The 17996-nt window shown below is 50.1% G+C and overlaps 1 protein-coding gene across 1 annotated transcript in view; it reads right to left on the bottom strand.

Annotated features, from left to right (window-relative positions):
* LOC149336894 (uncharacterized) overlaps positions 1–16287 on the bottom strand; it is a 30515-nt gene extending 14228 nt beyond the window's left edge. Inside the window, exons 1-4 of the mRNA XM_089554266.1 lie at positions 15783–16287; positions 15124–15498; positions 13411–13535; positions 11666–11722 (exon numbers count right to left, since the gene is read on the bottom strand). Of these exons, the coding sequence (XP_089410392.1) occupies positions 11666–11722; positions 13411–13535; positions 15124–15498; positions 15783–16287 (1062 nt within the window). The remainder of the gene's footprint in view (positions 1–11665; positions 11723–13410; positions 13536–15123; positions 15499–15782) is intronic.
* Between the last annotated feature and the right edge of the window lie 1709 nt (positions 16288–17996).

The following is a 17996-nucleotide window of genomic DNA, read 5'->3' as shown; positions in this document are numbered from 1 at the left end:
CACCTCATAGGTCACCGCGCTGAGGCGGCGGAACACCTGGTAGGGACCAAAGTAACGGCGTAGAAGCTTCTCAGAGTGTCCTCGCAAAAGGATCGGGCTCTACACCCAGATTTGGTCACCGGGTGTGTAAACCACCTCCCTGCGGCGGAGGTTGTAACGCTCGGCGTCGCGTTTCTGTTGGCGCCGGATTCGTTGTCAAGCAACATAGCGAGCGGCTTCGGCGTCACGAGCAGATTGGTCAACTATGAAAGAAGAGGGAGCAGGATCCGGAAGAAGCTTGGCGTCCAGCATGGTCAAGGCTTCGCGACCGTGCACCAAATGGAACGGAGAGAAGCGTGTCGTTTCGTGTAGAGCAGTGTTTTACGCGAACGTGATGTAAAGCAGTATCCGGTCCCAGTTCCCATGTTTATCGTCTACATACATCGAAATCATATCGGCAACTGTCTTGTTAAGTCGCTCAGTCAGTCCGTTCGTTTGCGGATGGTAAGCTGTAGTCTTTCGATGGCTGGTGCCACTGAGTCGAAGTACCTCGCTCGTAAGTGCCGACGTAAACGCGGTTCCCCTGTCAGTTAATACGATTGTAGGGGCTCCGTGACGAAGCACAATGTTATGAATGAATAAATGTGCAACTTCAACTGCGGTACCACAGGGGTGGGCCTTGGTCTCACAGTAGCGGCTAAGATAGTCAGTGGCAACAGCAATATACCGGTTACCCACGGAAGATGCGAGTAAGTCCATGCCGACCTGTTATAAGGGGAGGCGCGGGGGATCAATAGGCTGCAGGAGCCCGGCTGGTTTAGTCGGCGGCGTCTTCCGGCGCTGGCACTCACGACAGGTTCGTACGTAGCGGTGGACAACCGCAAGCCTGGGCCAGTAGTACTTAATTGTGACGTATGCACGCCAACATGCGGGAAAACCCGAGGTGGCCCGAAGAAAGGTCGTCGTGGCACGCACGCAAAACTTCGTCACGAAGCGCTGTAGGTACTGCAAGCAGATAGACAGTGTCCGTTGGGCCATAATTCTTTTTGTAAAGGACACCATCACGCAAGCAAAACGATGACAGCCCGCGCTTGAAGAGTCGAGGAGGAGACGGAGTGGTTCCTTTGAGGTACTCGATGAGGGGAAGCAGTTCGGAGTCAGCCCTCTGTTGGCGGGCAAGAATGGACGCGGTGACAGCACCGAGGAAAGCGGAATCGTCGTCGGACTCGCCCGTGGGGCAGGGAATAGGAGTGCGGGATAGACAGTCAGCCTCACTGTGTTTCTGGCCGGTCTTGTGCACGATGGTGACATCAAATTCTTGTAGCCGAAGGCTCCATCGAGCAAGCCGCCTCGAGGGATCTTTAAGATTCGCCAGCCAACACAGTGAATGATGATCGCTCACAACCCGAAATAGGCAGCCATACAGGTATGAACGAAATTTCGTAACAGAGCCAGAAATTCCTTTTCCGTGGTGGAATAGTTGACTTCAGAATGGGATAAAGTGCGACTGGCGTAAGCAATCACGCGTTCTAGGCCATCCTACCACTGAACAAGGGCCACACCGAGACCAACATTACTGGCATCAGTATGTAGTTCCGCGTCGGCCTCCTCGTCGAAGTGGCCAAGTACAGGCGTACATTGGAGACGGGACTTAAGTTCCGTGAAGGCTCTTTCCTGGTCCTGCCTCAGCGTCTTTCGTCAGGCGGGTCAGAGGCTCAGCTAGCTTGGAGAAATTATGAACAAATTGGCGATAATATGCGCAGGGGCCCAAGAAATGACGCAGAAGAAACGGCTCCATTTGTCTGTGAGCTTGCGGAAGGCAGCTACGGCGGCCGTCTTTTCGGGGTCTGGACTAACGCCTCGAGCGCTGACAATGCGACCAAGAAACTTCAGCTCATGAAACGCGAAGTGACATTTTTCTGGCTTGAGAGAGAGACCAGCAGAACGTATGGCCTCAAACACAGCACGCAAACGTTTCAGGTGCTCATTGAACGTTTCAGAGAAGATCACGACCTAGTCGAAATATACGAGGCACGACTGCCACTTAAGGCCAGACAGCACGGTGTCCATCATTCATTGGAATGTGGTAGGGGCCGAGCACAAGCCAAAAGGGAGCACCTTAAACTCGTATAAACCGTCAGGGGTAATAAAGGCGGTCTTCTCTCGGTCACGTTCATCGATCTCTATTTGCCAATACCCACTGCAGAGGTCAAGGGATGAAAAATAGGTGGCATGGCGCAGGCGCTCTAGGGTGTCATCAACGCATGGCAGAAGGTACACATCCTTTTTCTTGACGTTATTCAGGCGCCTGTAATCCACGCGGAACCTGAAGGTGCCATCTTTCTTCGTGACAAGGACAACAAGCGATGCCCAGGGGCTCGTAGACGGTTGTATTACGTCATCCTAGAGCATTTGTGTAACTTGGCAGCGGATGGCTTCACATTCTTTTGAAGATAACCGATAAGGGCGCTGACATATTGCCCTTTGGTCGTCAGCAACGATAAATCGGTGCTTGGTAAGCGGCGTCTGTCGCACCTTGGAAGTTAATGCAAAACAATCACGGAAGGAATAGATGAGGTTTTCTATGCAGCGTTCCTGACTGGCCAAGAGGTGCGGGTTTACGTCGGTCGGAATGGCTGTAGCCGTCGCCTCGTCGAGGTCTGACGTCGTGGACAACGAGCACTGCCTGGTACACTCTCCAAGCTCATAAAAATAAGCGACGACCTCTGTCTTCGTTAGATGTTGCGGTTCACGGGTCAAGTTGGTGACTAAGATGTCGGTGTGACCGTTGGCAAGTTCTACTAGGCCTCGAGCTACACAAACTTGCCGAGCAAGTAGCAGCTACATGTTCACTTCAGCGATGCCAAGGGTGCCGGTGCCGCCATTACACTCGACTGTGATGAACTTGCTGGCTCGCGGAAGGATCGTTATATGGTCGTCACATAGGTGCAACATTACTCTGCTGGACTTGTTGTTGGTGTCAAAGGCTTGCTGGACGGAAAAAGATACCATGTGCTTTCGAAGGTCGATGACTGCACCATACTCTTGAAGGAAATCCATGCCCAGAATGAGATCTTTGGAAGAGTCACGTAATATGGCAAAGGAGCCAGTGAAAGCAAGACCTCGGATCTGGATGCGGCAGGTGCAGACGCCGATCGGTGTCACTATGTGGCCACTGGCGGTGCGGATTACGGGTCCACACCAAGGCGTCAGAACCTTACAGAGAGTCATGGCGAGCTGACTGCTCATCACAGAAAAATCACCGTCGGTATCGATGAGTGCGGTCACTTGATAACTGTCGGCGGTTGTTAAAATTTCAGCAGAAACTAATCGTTCGCAGCACGGCAGTCAGGTCGTCGGATTGGGTCTTCGCCGCCCGGGCCATCGCGTCAAATCGTTGGGTGGAGGCTAATGACTCTGTGCAGTGGCGACGGCCCTACCCCCGGAGGACGCTGTCTTCAGTTTTCCCAGCGAGGGGACGTGTGTTTGTACTGACCAGAGGTTGAGGTCCGACTGGGCGAAGCAAAGCGCCTCGGGGACGGCGATTGCGATTGGCACTGCTGCGAGGTCGAGGGCAGCACGTGAGCGGTGAGGTACTCCTCTATGTTCTGCGGTCTTTCACCGTAGCGCGGTCAAGGCGCGTCCGGCGGGAATCCTCTCAAACCCATACACCAGTACGGGCAATGCCGCAGAATATGGCCAGGCTCCCCGCAGTGCTAGCAGAGCGGGCGATCGTTGGACGTGCGCCACATGTGCGCTTTGCTGACAGGAGGGTGCAGGTCCTGCTGCTGCTCGACGGGGCGCAGGTAATGGTGGGGTGGTCGAGGTCCGGCAACGGGGCGAAACGCTTGCGGCACAGAGGCAGGTCGCCGCAGGGCATCACTGTAAGACAAGACATGCGACTCCGGTAGTGGTGCTGGTGGTGGCTGCATAGCGCGCTGGATTTCATCACGGATGACGTCCCCTGTAGAAGGTATGCTTGCCGACGGAGCATCCAAGCGGAGGTGTCACAGTTCATTGCGGACAATGCTCCATACAAGCTTTCGCAGTGCCTCATGCCCGAGGCCTGGCAAGGACGCGAAGTAGTGAGTGGCCGCTACATTTGCCTGAGCAAACAGCTGCTCCTTCACCCCACGCATAAGGTGCCGTACCTTTGTAGCTTCGGGCACGGCAGGGTCGGCCCGATTGAAGAGGCGTGTCATGTCCTCTATAAACATGGCCATGCTCTCATTGGACTGCTGTTACCTGGAGCGAAGGGCAATTTCAGCATTTTCTTCCATTCGCTAGAGCTGAATGTGGCGAGCAATTCACTGCGAAAAGCTGCCCAGTTGGAGAAGGACGCCTCGAGGTTCTCAAACCAAGTTTTTGCCAAGTTGAGCAGTGCGAAATACACATTCATCAGCTTCCGCTCGTCGTCCCACTGGTTGAGTGCAGCCACACAGTCAAAACTGGCCAACCAATCTTCTACATCCCCGAACCGGTCGCCGTGGAAGGATAGTGGCGACCGAGGTGCGAGAAGGACGAACGGCGGAGCGCTGCCAAAGCACTGACCAGCCTGGCTGCCAGTGGTGGACGTCATAGCTCTCACAAGCCTTGTCAGTGGCTAAAACTCAGGTTGCAGGCCACACAGGCGACAGCTCGCTTTGTGGACGGGTGTGGCCTCCACGCGTCGGGGAGAAGCATCACGGCTGTCATCGGGGTCAGCGTACATGGGATGGTACCCAGCACTGCTCCACCAAATGTCACCGACAAAGGCAGCAGGAAGCGGGAAGCACCGCGTTTTTCTAGAACGAGGCTCGCCGAACCGCCGAGCTCATGCAGGACAAAGGCGACGCTCGACCATGCGCTGGGAGACAAGGTTCGTCCACCAGGTGGCACCAGCAGAGTGTGGCAATATTATGCTACAAAATATTTCCAGAGATGACTGCAGATTTATGCACAGAAGCAAGTACAATCATGAATTCCTGAAAATGTGGGCTGATAGAATATAAAAACCCAAGATAGTATTTTTAAGTACCCTAATTTGTTCTTGCACAACAAAAAGCTTGGCACCCAAAGTGCAACGTAGTAATTGCAACAGTTGCAATGAATACATGTAAACACCGTTTTCAGAAGATTCTTTTTCAACCAGTAGATGTGGCTCCTTTATACCATAATTACTCGCATAATGAACCCACTTTTTTTTTTAATTAGACTTCAATTTGGGGAGAGGAATCAAAAAGCGGGGAAAAAAAGGTTTCAACACATTTTTTTTGCATGTGGAAATTCCGCACGCTCGCCTCATCCCAGATGGCCGTCCATTGTAAGAGCAAGGCAAACACTTAAGCAGTAACTTCATAAAGATTTGTGTTTGTTTGTTTCTGCATGTGTGCGTGCATGTGTACGTGCCTATGGCAGCTCTGGCCAACCAGGTAAACTGCACAGCACTGCAGACCCTTGTCAAAACTTCATACAAAGCACAGCCAAGAAGAAGAAACTTGAGAACCAGGAAACCATGAAAACAAGTAACGGTGGAACATTTTGAACTTCACGCTGTTAGCTCATTAAACTTGCCATTCACAGCCATAGACAGAGTGCAGCAACTGCGATCTGTGCATTAGATTTTATTGACAATATCGCCCAGTTTGCTATGCGAGTAAATTTTTCCACAAGAGAGCATAAACAACTGCGAAAGCGCAGAATTCCACTGCCTTGTGAAAAAATTTGCGTCAGGTTCTTTTAAGATATCTGCAGTGGGCCACTAACCTGCCCATGCCACTCAGGAGCGAACAAAGCCTGTTTGCTGAACGGGCACCGTATGTTTGCGCACTGAAATGCATATCTCGTCTCTCCATCTCTTAATGCACACAACAAACAACTGCAGACAATTTTTGTTGGGTCCTTGAAGTTGTGTCTTTGTACTCTATGGTAAAGGGCCCGCATCAACCGACGACGAGCCTGCGCAGGGGCACCGCCAAGGCAAGTCTAATTCCAATTTTCCATCGCGAAAGAACGGGAAAAAGCTACTTGCACTCAGCAAGAAAGCACTTCTCCCGCGCTTACCGACCGATGACTACAAAATCGTCTGCCGACCACAAGGTTGGAATCTGAGGGACTTTGCGCCCGGACTACTACTCTTCTGCGCCTGCGAGGTGTCCAGGCTGCCGTATGATACGGTGAAGAATGAAGACATTATCAGAGTCAATACGGCCAACAACACCTTCACGCTATGCACGCCCGATCGTCAACGGGCGACTGCATACGCCAAGATTGAAAAACTGAACCTCCAAGGTAAAACCTACAACGTTACGTCGTACGTGGCGGCGCCCGAAGACTCGGTAAAAGGGGTCATTTACAACGCCTACGCGGGAGACTCGCCCGAAGCGGTTCGCCAAGGCTTCGGAAACAGAAACGAAGGAATAGAAGTTGTGGATGCCAGAAGGATCGGACAGTCCAGAACAATACAAATCACCTTTTTTGGAAAGAAGCTACCCAGCCAAGTAATCTATCAGTGCGGCGTCTTTCGGGTCCACCCCTTCAGGGAGCAACATGAAGTATGCTACAACTGCAGGAGGGTAGGACACCGGGCCGACGTCTGCTACAAACCTACAACGAACCTTTGCCGCCGCTGCGGAGAAAATCACTCGCCTCCACCTGAGGGAGAACAGCCAACCTGCCAACCCGTCTGCATCGTCTGCAACGGGGGCCACAACACAGGCAGCCGGAACTGCAAATTCCGGCTGATCACCAAGAACAAACAAGGAACGCCCCATGGCAACCAGGCACCCAAGCAAGGGGACAACGACTCATCACTCCACGGACACCAATCTAGGCCCAGGAAGAAGGAACAGGGTGCTACCGGAAAAGGAGGCAGCCACAGCCGGAACAACTCCAGCTCCTTCCCGCCCCTGGGGAACCCTGCAGGGAACGACAAGAGAAGCTCGAGCCGCGGACGCAGCGATAGCCGCTCCAATAAAAAGGTGAGCTGGCCAGCAGAGGCCTCCCAATCTATTGACGCTCGAGAGAAGGAGTTTCAGATCCAACTACAATCCCGAGACAGAGAAATTGCCAGCCTTAAAAAAGAGTTGGCTGACATTAAACGCCTGTTACAAGCGCATCAGGTACAGAATGCCACTGCGGCTAGAACGCCACCCACCGCGTCCCAGGCTTCGACCAATAATGCGATGGAAACGGACGCCATTTGCCACACTCCCTCCACCGCGTCCCAGTCTTCGGCCCATAACGCGACGGACACAGACGCCAGAATAGCAACTAAAAGACCGCTTCTTACAAAAGAAGGCGAGGAATCCAAAAGAAAGGCCGAGGCTTCGGAAGCCGACACCCCGCAGCCGTCGAAAGCGCCTACCAAACTCAGGGCAGACATCAATACTCTGTCAGAGAGAACTAGCGCTATATCAACAGAACAAGCAACCTTCCAAGGCCTCGTTACTACCAAATTTGCTGAGATAGATATGCGCTTTGCAACACTAGAGGGACAGGTATCCCAAATAGCCACCTGCATGCAGCAAATAATGGATAGGCTTACAACTATCGAGGCCCGCCTACCCCCCATCTTGGATCTGTCCACGACGCCACAACCATCTATAACCCAACATGGCACCACGCCAAAAATTTGAAATTTGGCAGTGGAACTGCAGAGGCTTCCGCCGCAAGCGGGCCCACTTGCAGCTCCACATCCAACAAGCACCGTCTGTTCCAACCCCAGACGTGATTGCATTGCAAGAAGCTAGCGGCAGGGCTACACTGCCAGGCTATAAAGCATATCTGCCACCTCATTATGATACTAGTAACGCAGCCGGCTCCTTCACAGCCACTCTGGTGCATAGAAATATCACCGCAATTCAACATTTTATAAATGATTCGGAAGAAGATTACACCCTACTTGAAATAGTACCAAGGCAAAAAGGAGACTCAAATCTCTTCATCCTTAATGTATACAACCCGCCCAGAAACAAAGGCAATGGACTCCCACACTTGTTGATAAACACAGTAAAGCTGGCTGCTAGGGCTCAACTAATAATTGTGGGAGACTTCAACGCTCAACACCCAGCATGGGGATATACCAAAGCAACTCCGAAAGGGAACCTGCTCTGGCAAATCATACAGTCACTAGGGCTCACAACGCTAAACAACCCTAACGACCACACACGCATGGGTAACAGTGTATGTGTAGACACATCTCCAGACTTATCCCTCTCTAAAAACGTCAAGGACGCAAAGTGGGTCAACACCGGGCAAAACCTTGGTAGTGATCACTTCATCCTTAGCATCACCTTCCCCACGACAAAACTTAAAAACAAAGCAAAAGAAATACGAACCACGGATTGGGATAAGTTCAGGCAACTTCGCGACAAAACAGCTCCAAAGGAGATCTCTAACCTTAGCGACTGGGTTATCTCCCTGAATGAGGATGTCAGCTCCACTAGCGTTGTGGTGCCAGTTGAGAAGGAGGAGCAGATTGCAGACTCAAAACTGTTACACCTGTGGCAGGCACAAAAAGGCCTCCAAAAACGCTGGAAGAAGCAAAAACACAACAAGCGACTACGCAAAAAGATCGCTGAAATCGAGAGGCGAATCGAGGAACATACACTTACTCTCCAAAAACAACAATGGAACCAAATATGTGAAAGCGTCAATGGGCAGCTCGGAAATAAGAAGACATGGCATCTTCTAAGACACCTGCTCGACCCAGAACAAACACGTCCCGTGCAACAAAGTCAACTGTACAGACTCATACATAAATATGAGGGTACAACTGAAGACCTAATCAAAGAGCTAGCAGAACGTTATCTAAACACGGATGATGGTACCACTCAACCAGACTACCGGGGGACTCCAAATCCAAATTTAGACGCAGACATCACAGACGCAGAGGTCTGGTACGCAATTGGAAAACTGCGGACAACATCTGCGGCGGGACCAGACAAAGTAACAAATAAGACTCTCAGGAACTTAGACGCAACGTCGATCACGGCGGTTACAGACCTTATGAACAAATACTGGCATGCAGGCAACATACCACCAGAGTGGAAACACGCGAAAATCACTTTTATTCCTAAAGCGGGTAAGAAACTCAGCACTGAGAATCTACGCCCAATTTCATTAACATCATGCCTAGGCAAACTCATGGAGCATGTCATCCTCAATAGGCTCCAAAACTATGCGGAGGACATGAACCTCCTACCTGAAACAATGTTAGGATTCAGGGCCCAACTATCTACCCAGGACATACTCTTGCAGCTTAACAAGGACATAATTGAAGCTGACGAGGGAACAGGAACGAAAGCAATATTGGGTTTAGACCTTGTTAAAGCTTTCGACAACGTCACCCACAAAGCCATTTTGACAAACTTGTCAGAAATCAACCCCGGAGAAAGGACGTACAACTACATCCGATCCTTCCTCACTAACAGAACAGCAGTGATAACGGTCGGAACAATAGAGTCTGCCCCAATCACACTAGGAAGTAAAGGAACGCCACAGGGCTCCGTCCTGTCCCCTTTCCTTTTTAACCTCTCCCTCATCAAAATTCCCCCCAAACTGGCACAAATACCAGACCTACATCACACGTTCTATGCAGATGACATCACACTTTGGGTAACCAAAGGATGCGAAGGCTACATAGAAGACACACTCCAAGCAGCAGTGGACATCATTGAGGCATGCGCATGGGAATCCGGCCTCACTTGTTCTGAGCAAAAATCTGAACTCTTCGTGATCCGTCGTAAACAAAGAGCTAGGCGTACCACGACATCCCCCCCGCAAATAAACGTCTATGTTAATGGACGATCTGTCAAAGAGGTACAGACCATGAGAATACTGGGGTTGTATTTACAAACGAATGGAAAGAATACTGACACACTCACTAAGCTAAAACGCACGGTAGAAGCGACGGCGCGATTAATCCGCCGCATAGCTAACCGCAGACAAGGGGTGAGGGAAAGAGATTTATGCCGACTAGTGCAGGCCTTTGCGCTAAGCAGGATACTCTATGCCACCCCTTATCTCAAATTTTCGAAAGCAGAAAAGGACAAATTGGATAGCATGATACGGCAGGCCTATAAGGCTGCGTTAGGACTCCCACTAAATGCCTCAACCGAAAGGCTTATGAGGTTATGAATACATAACACCTACAACGAACTGAAAGAAGCCCATTTAATGGCTCAAACAGCGCGATTAGCCAATTCCAGAACTGGCAGGAGTATTCTTACCAGGCTCGGAATTAACTTTCAACCTACGAATAACGATGCTAAAGTAGACTTACCCCGCGACTATAGGACGGCCCTACTAATCAAACCACTCCCCAAAAACATGCACCCCGTACACCATGAGGGTAGAAGACAAGCAAGAGCCAAAGCCTTACATAACAAATACAGACAGTGCGCTGGAACACTTTATGTAGATGCGGCAGAATACAAAAATACCAATGCCTTTGCAATTGTGGTTGTGAACGAGAATGGTGACCACATCGTCTCGGCGACAATCAAAACGAAATCCTCTGAAACGGCAGAAGAGGCGGCTATTGCCCTCGCCCTAGCGCATACCCAAGGGAGCATCATCTTCAGCGATTCCAAAATGGGTATCAATAATTTCGCTAAAGGGCGAATTACAAACATCTCCCTTAGAATCCTTAACGTAACCAAATTCTCACCAAATTATTCCCAATTGATATGGGTCCCAGCCCATTCGGGGAATCCGGGGAACGAGGCAGCCCACAATAAAGCCCGAGGTTTCGTCGACCGGGCAGTGGATGAGTCTGGCTCCTTGAATTTCACGAAGGACTCCATGATCACATATCATGATCTCACCAATCATTTTAAACTAGAGAGGAGAATTTTCCCCCCTCCAGACAAAAGACTTACTAAAGAACAAGAGGTTACGTGGCGTCGTCTACAGACGAGATCGATACGCACCCCATCACTCCTCGCGCACATTTATCCAGATCTTTACAACCCAAACTGCAAACACTGTGGCCAACGTGCTACCTACGATCACATCCTGTGGGACTGCAAAATAGAGCCACCTCCGGGTGATCTAGTTACAGCTCCTTCTCTCGAGCGGTGGGAGACCGTGCTGGCTAGCTCTGACCCCAGAACGCAAGTTTTGGCGGTGGAGTGGGCTGACAAAGTCGTCGAGGGCTATGTACTCTCGACCACTTAACGCGACCTCTTGCCAAGCTCTTCCCGGCGAATAAAATGTTTTACAATCTATGGTAAATAGATAAACAAACACACTTTCAAGCTTCCACCTTGCGTAAGATGCAACGTAAGATGCCGGAATCCCAAGAGAACAACAAAGTATCAACTGGAAATACAACATACGACAGTCGCCGCGGTGGCTCAGTGACTATGGTGCTCGGCTGCTGACCCAAAAGACGCGGGTTCGATCCCGGCCGCGGTGGCTAGAATTTCTTTGCAGGAGAAATTCTAGAGACCCGTGTACTGTGCGATGTCAGTGCACGTTAAAGAACCCCAGGTGGTCGAAATTTCCGGAGCCCTCCACTACGGCGTCTCTCATAGCCTTAGTCGCTTTGGGACGTTAAACCCCACAAAACCAAAACCAAACAACATAGGATACTCGACAAACTACTTCCTTAGGACCACACAAATGAGATTGCGCTGTCAGTATTGGATCGAAAATTATACCACACCGCAATGATGAACTGAAAATTTGATTGCCAACTCACCCGCACACAGTAGTTCCCTGCAGTCACGTTCTCAAACAGTACGGCCACGGAAGAGTTCTGGAAGGAAAAAAGGAAAGGGATTCGTTCATCAACCTCACTTCCAATTCCTTGCAAGCCATACATCAAGAAGCCAGTTTCAGAATGCCAAACCTCAGTTTTCACTTACACAGAAGGGCAGCATGGAACCAGGATTTACCTAACGCGCTACAGTCAGTTTTGTGAACTGCTGGGTTTAGTTAAATAAGATTTTCTTTCCTATTTACCTTTCATATTTATCTTCCAAAATTATATTTCGGAATGCACCCCGCAAAATCACCCGCAGTGTAAAGGCTGCAGACAGCATACATCTTGCGATCCTTGAAAAAAATGTTAGTCCAACTTCGAAACTACAGCAGCTGACAAATTTTTCAGACTGTGATAATTAAGACTAGTACAATATTTTGGACTTCACTGAAAAACCGTCATGCTCCTTAGGGAATGTGAACATATCAACAATCAATATTTCGAACCCTGTGAAATTAAAAAGACCTTTTCAGTCTAAAACAGACACCAGCAGGAGTCTGTGGAGTCCAAAAGTTCGATTTCTCGAACTTACATAGATGCAAGTGAACAGCGCTGCCACAAACGGCCGAGTATTCGTCGTTGTTGCCAACTTGAACTGAAATGGCTTCAATTCGACGACTGGCTTGGATGACCTTGCCAATTTCTCTACCTGACTGTTGCTGCAAAAGTTATTGGCAAGTTATTGGATTCATTCCTGCTGAGGTGGTTCGCAAAGAAGTGGGATCATGCCTAAAAAGCAGCCATGTCCGCTGCGGATGAAACGACATCACTAACCCTAGTAAAGAGGCGGGTTGTGGGGTCGGGGGAGTGGGGGCAATTGGAGGTGATCACTTCCATTCAATTCTCCCCCCGAGTTCCCTCTATCTGCCTTTACGAGCATCACACGGGAAACGAACTCTGGCAGCGAGGAGTGAGCTCTGCAGTGTGCAAGCGTGGAATTGGCTAACGGCATGATATGCAGGATGACCTGCAGTAGCATCACACATTCTGCTGTAATATCAGTGACATGATGTGTGGTGTGGAAGTGACGAAAGCGTGGCTCTGACTAAGTGACTCTGACTAGCTTCCAAAAAATAATTACTCATTGAGGTCCATCCAAGCATAGCCATTTGGCTGCAAAGTAAAGTGGTACAGCTTTCAGATAAAAATTAAGTCTTGGTCCGGGGTTTGAACACAGGACCACTGCTTCACCGGAAGAGTAGCTTTAATAACTGAGCTAACCGGGAAGCCTTGTATATAGTAGGGCGAGAGCGAACTGATCAATAACTTGGAAGTGGGAACAGTGCTGGCCCAATGTTTAGGGGAATCTGCCAAGGTGGAGTAGATTTGTAAAAAAAGACTAATCACTCATTAGCATCCACCCAAGCCCAGCTACATGGCTTGAAGGTTTCATCACCTTTCCTTTGTACCTTTGTGGCTGCAGTTGAGTGGATACTAATGAGCAACTACTCCCTTATTGCAGATCTGCAAATATTCAAATATATATCGAAACCCATTCTTGGATCCGCAACCTCCCTCCTGAACTCACTCTGCGGATATAGAAGGTTATGCTCCACCCAGTACAAAGAGCACCATCCTCTGACATGAAACATGCCTACTTCCAGCTAATAGGTGTAAAGGTGGCAATGCTCTCAGTTTTATCTAGCTCAGAAACGAACCAGCTTATCAGTTGGTGCACGAACCGAGAAGACACGTGGGTCTCGTCCTGCGCATATGCCCAGAACATCTTTGCCCAATGAGGTATTTCTGGACTCAAGTTTGCACAGTAGCTGCTCATAAAAATCATCACGGTGCGGCTGTTCAGTGTCTGCAGGAGGTCATGAACAGCCAGACAATATGCCTCATCGTCTCCTGTCACTGAGTCTCTTCCTTCTTTTGAGGCCACAAGTTGAGTCAACAAAAGCGTCGTCACTCGTTCTCTCTTCAACACATGGCAGCTGGCAGGTGCTGGTCTGCAATTCCACCAGTTGCAGGGTGAATTCACCTAAATGACATAGCCCCGGTAAATGCTACAGGTAGAAATACCAACCCACCTATGCGCCTGTCCCTTCGGCGCACCTTCACGATGCATGATGAATAACGCTGGTTTGGTTTCGTTAATGAGGTTTAACGTCCCAAAGCAACTCAGGCTATGAGGGACATGCTATTTCAAGCACCTGGGGTTCTTTAACGAGCACTCAAATCCCACAGTGCACAGGCCTCTAGCATTTTGCCTCCATCGAAACGCGACCGCCGCGGCCAAGACTGAACCCGCTTCTTTCGGGTTAGCAGCCAAGCACCATCATCACTGAGCCACCGCGACGGCTCCCATGATATATAAGTACCGGCTGCAGAATGGCACTCCACGATGGCACATTCTTGACACTCAGCTATTCTTCACTGGAAAGCCAAAATTCCCAGTTTCATCGTACTGCTCATCATAGTTTCATAAGAGTGCTGCTTGTTGTAATGAGTTAGTGGACCGAGCAATGCCGAGAGGCGGACCGGCTCGGCGGTCCCGTCAACGGCTAGGCTCGAAGAAACGGACGATGATGCACCGCGCTCCACTGCGCAACGAACAACTGCTCCTAGAGCTGTGTCCTTTTTATTGCCTTGCTGCCTCGCAAGTTCTATCCCGTCGGCACCGGGTGGCGCCACAAAACAAAACATGAAACCGAAACTGTAACAGTCCTCCCCCATTAGTTTGTTCAAGAAGAGAAGAGCATTATGGAGAGTAGCGCTGCACTGGCTTGCGGCTTCTCATGCTTCTTCGCAACTGAGGCGTGCTGCACGCTGACTTGGGAGAGTTCATAGCAGTCTCTTCTGTACCACCAGTCACGGTCACAGTTGTCTCTTCTGTGCCACTAGTAGCACTCACAGTGAGGTCAGAGTCCACAGAAACAGACAAGCTGGTGTCACACTCAGTTGATGGGTGGCTGGAAACGCCCTGTAGAAGTTCACAAGTCCCAAAAAACTTTGAAGCTCCTTGATGCCCCGGGGTGCAGGTGCATGAAGGATGGCAGATACCTTGCTCAAACTTGGAGACAGGCCTTGTTTGCTTATGATGTGCCCGAGGTATTCAACTTGTCGGACGAAAAAATGACACTTGTCGAACTTCAACTTAAGTCCAACATCACGAAGTCTAGATAGGACCGCACTGAGGTTGCGAAGATGCTCCGAGTCATTCGAGCCAGTGACAAGGATGTCATCGAAATATACTGCAACATGTGGCAGCCCTCGGAAAAGGTTCTCCATCTCCCTTTGGAACAAGGCTGGTGCTGATGACACGCCAAAAGGAAGACGTGTATACTGGAATAATCCCTTGTGTGTGGAGATTGTGACATACTTTCTAGATTCTTTGTCAAGAACTATTTGCTGGTAGGCGTCCCTCAAATCCAGCTTCGTGAATTTCTCACCTCCTGACAGCATGGCCCACAGGTCCTCAATTCTTGGAATTGGATACTTTTCCATCACAGCCACAGGATTAACGGTAATCTTGAAATCTCCGCAAATCCTGACGCGTCCATCTTTCTTGGCCACTGGAAGAATTGGTGCAGCCCAAGCTGAAGAAGTGACTGGCTCCAGGATGCCTTCCCTCTGTAGGCGCTGAAGCTCTTGTGACACCCCATCCTTCAGGGCAAAGGGCAGTGGCCGTGGCTTGAAGAACTTTGGTACAGCCTCTTGTGGAACATGGATTGTGGCTTCTGGACCCTTGAAAGTTCCCAGGCTCTGTTCAAACACCTCAGGAAACGCTTGAAGAAGGTCCTCAACATCAGAAACAGCATGAACGTCTGCTTCCATGCGAGCAATCTCAATGCCCAGTTCTCGAATCCAGTTCCGGCCCAGAAGTGTAGGTGAACGTTCCCCAGTCAGGAATAAAGGTAGCACTGCTTTTCTGCCACGAAACTGCACTGTGACATTCGCTCTACCTTGAACTTGTGTGAGCTCACCCGAGTAGCTTCGCAGGAGTACATCAGACGGCATGACAGATACTGACGGTAGCAGCTCCTGAAGACGATTTTTTTCATGACAGAAACGCTCGCACCGGTGTCCAGCTACATACAGAGCGGCTTACCGCAAACGCTGACTGTTGCGGTGAAGGGTGGTGACGGCGCGACGGTGTTGACTGGCCACATGTCAAACACGTCGGCAGAAACGCCGTTGTCAACAGTGTTGACTGGATGAGTTCCACACGAAGTTTTGCGAGCCGGAGGCGCGGACGCATGTGGCTTTGTGAATTTTCCCTTCCGTGACGAAGCGTGCTTTTTCTTCGAGTTGCACACTCGAGCAATGTGTCCCTGCTTCCTGCAGTAATTGCACGAACTACTGATGTGCTTGCACACGGACGCGAGGTGTTCGTCCCCACAGCGGTAGCATGTGACATGCCCCTTTGATGCGGCGACTTGATAAGTGGGAAGCGCAATTCGGCTTGAGCTCGCTATCTCGCCGGCATCTTTCTTCGCAGCTTCTATGGCAAGTGCAGTTTGTACAGCGTCTTCATACGTAAGGTCTCCTTTCTCGAGTAGCCTCGTCTGCACGGCTGTGTCGTTGATGCCGCACACGATGCGGTCCCTCAACATGTTGCTAAACTCAGTTCCGAAGTTGCAATGTTCAGAGAGGCTTTTGAGCGACGCCACAAAGTTACTGACTGACTCGCGAACACGCGTGTTGAACCTAAAACACTGCGCGACAGCAGATGGTTTGGGGCAGTAATGGTCACCAAGAACAGAAAGAATTTCTTGCAAGGTTTTGTCTTGCGGTTGGGCGGGCTTCACGAGATCCCGCAAGAGAGCATACGTTTTCTGTCCACAACAACTAAAGAAGACTGACTTCTCTTTTGCTTCTGCGATGTCATTCGCGATGAAAAAAGCTTTAAGGCGATCAACGTAGCAAGGCCACGCATCTCCTCCTCCTCCGTCGAACGCTTCGAGGTTGCCGAACATTGGCATGACGGAATTCTTGCGCGTTGAATTCGTCAGAACAACGAAGAACTCACGTGCGCAGAAGGGGCGGAGGAAAGACGAACTTGAACTTGAATTTTTCTCCTCGTCGCCACTTGTAACGAGTTAGTGGACCGAGCAATGCCGAGAGGCGGACCGGCTCGGCGGTCCCGTCAACGGCTAGGCTCGAAGAAACGGACGATGATGCACCGTGCTCCACTGTGCAACGAACAACTGCTCCTAGAGCTGTGTCCTTTTTATTGCCTTGCTGCATCGCAAGTTCTATCCCGTCGGCACCGGGTGGCGCCACAAAACAAAACATGAAACCGAAACTGTAACACTCGTGCTACCTTACTAGAGTGCTACCTTATTTCCGACAGGCTCTACCATCGCGTCGTCGGTCTCCAGGATGCAGGAGTCTCCAGAAAGGTAGAAATTGTGCAGCTTGCCATCATCATAAAGGTGCTGCATGTCTTCTGAACAGCTTTTCCCTCTGCGCTCTCCATAAATTTAGGCAAATTGGCTGCTTCTATTACGACCCCTTCAGGAACAGCAGCTGCAGACCCCGCTGTTCCAAGGCCTGCTTTCCTAAAGCAGTTCTCACCGGTCTGCTTTGATGAGGCATTCCAAAATGCAGATGACATTTTGAAGAATTGGAATAACTCCACTTTAGTTAGGCACAGCAGCTAAAGGTCTAGAACAGGGGATTTTTAAACTGTGTTCCATGGAAGTCTTGGGTTCCTTGTAGCGCTTTTTAGGTTGCCCGAGCACTTAAATCCATGCATGCCTCAACCAACCAATCTTTCTCTTAACCACTTCATTTCGGGACTAAGCACACTGTGGTTGCTCATAGCAAACTGCTTCGCTCTATAGCCAGTCATAGCTCACTGATTGTGGGCAGTTTCTGAGGAGTCACGCATCTTTGTGCTTTGTTTTTCATGCATGTCAGGCAGGAAAGGATGGGAGCCAAGACATGCAAAGTTCCACAGTACCTCTTAAAAGACATTGGGGCTCCCTCCAAGGCTAAAAAGTTTGAAAACTCTTAATCTAGGGAGAGCTTGTCTTCCAGCCGCCGGTGATAATGCCCCGCCCTGTCAAGCAGCCGGATCAAAGGCATCTAATCTGCTGGAAGGAACTTCATTTCTACACAAGTAAGCTCTAAGTACTCAACACGGTGCGTGGAGCCCTTGTTTAGGACGAGGCACAAGTGGCGTCGAACTTCCCTCATCTCCTATTTGAACACGGGCAAGTGAACAACTGCCAAGAATCTACCATTCAAGCTTTCTTGCTTCACTGACAGGACGCATACGAGTGCGCAGTGCGAATGTTTGGAGCGGTAGCTATCGTGT

Source organism: Amblyomma mixtum, chromosome 7 (assembly GCF_055824585.1).
Source record: "Amblyomma mixtum isolate Tamu chromosome 7, ASM5582458v1, whole genome shotgun sequence".
Taxonomy (NCBI): Eukaryota; Metazoa; Arthropoda; class Arachnida; order Ixodida; family Ixodidae; genus Amblyomma; species Amblyomma mixtum.
Note: the sequence above shows the minus strand (reverse complement) of the source record. Positions and strands in the feature narration are given on the sequence as shown.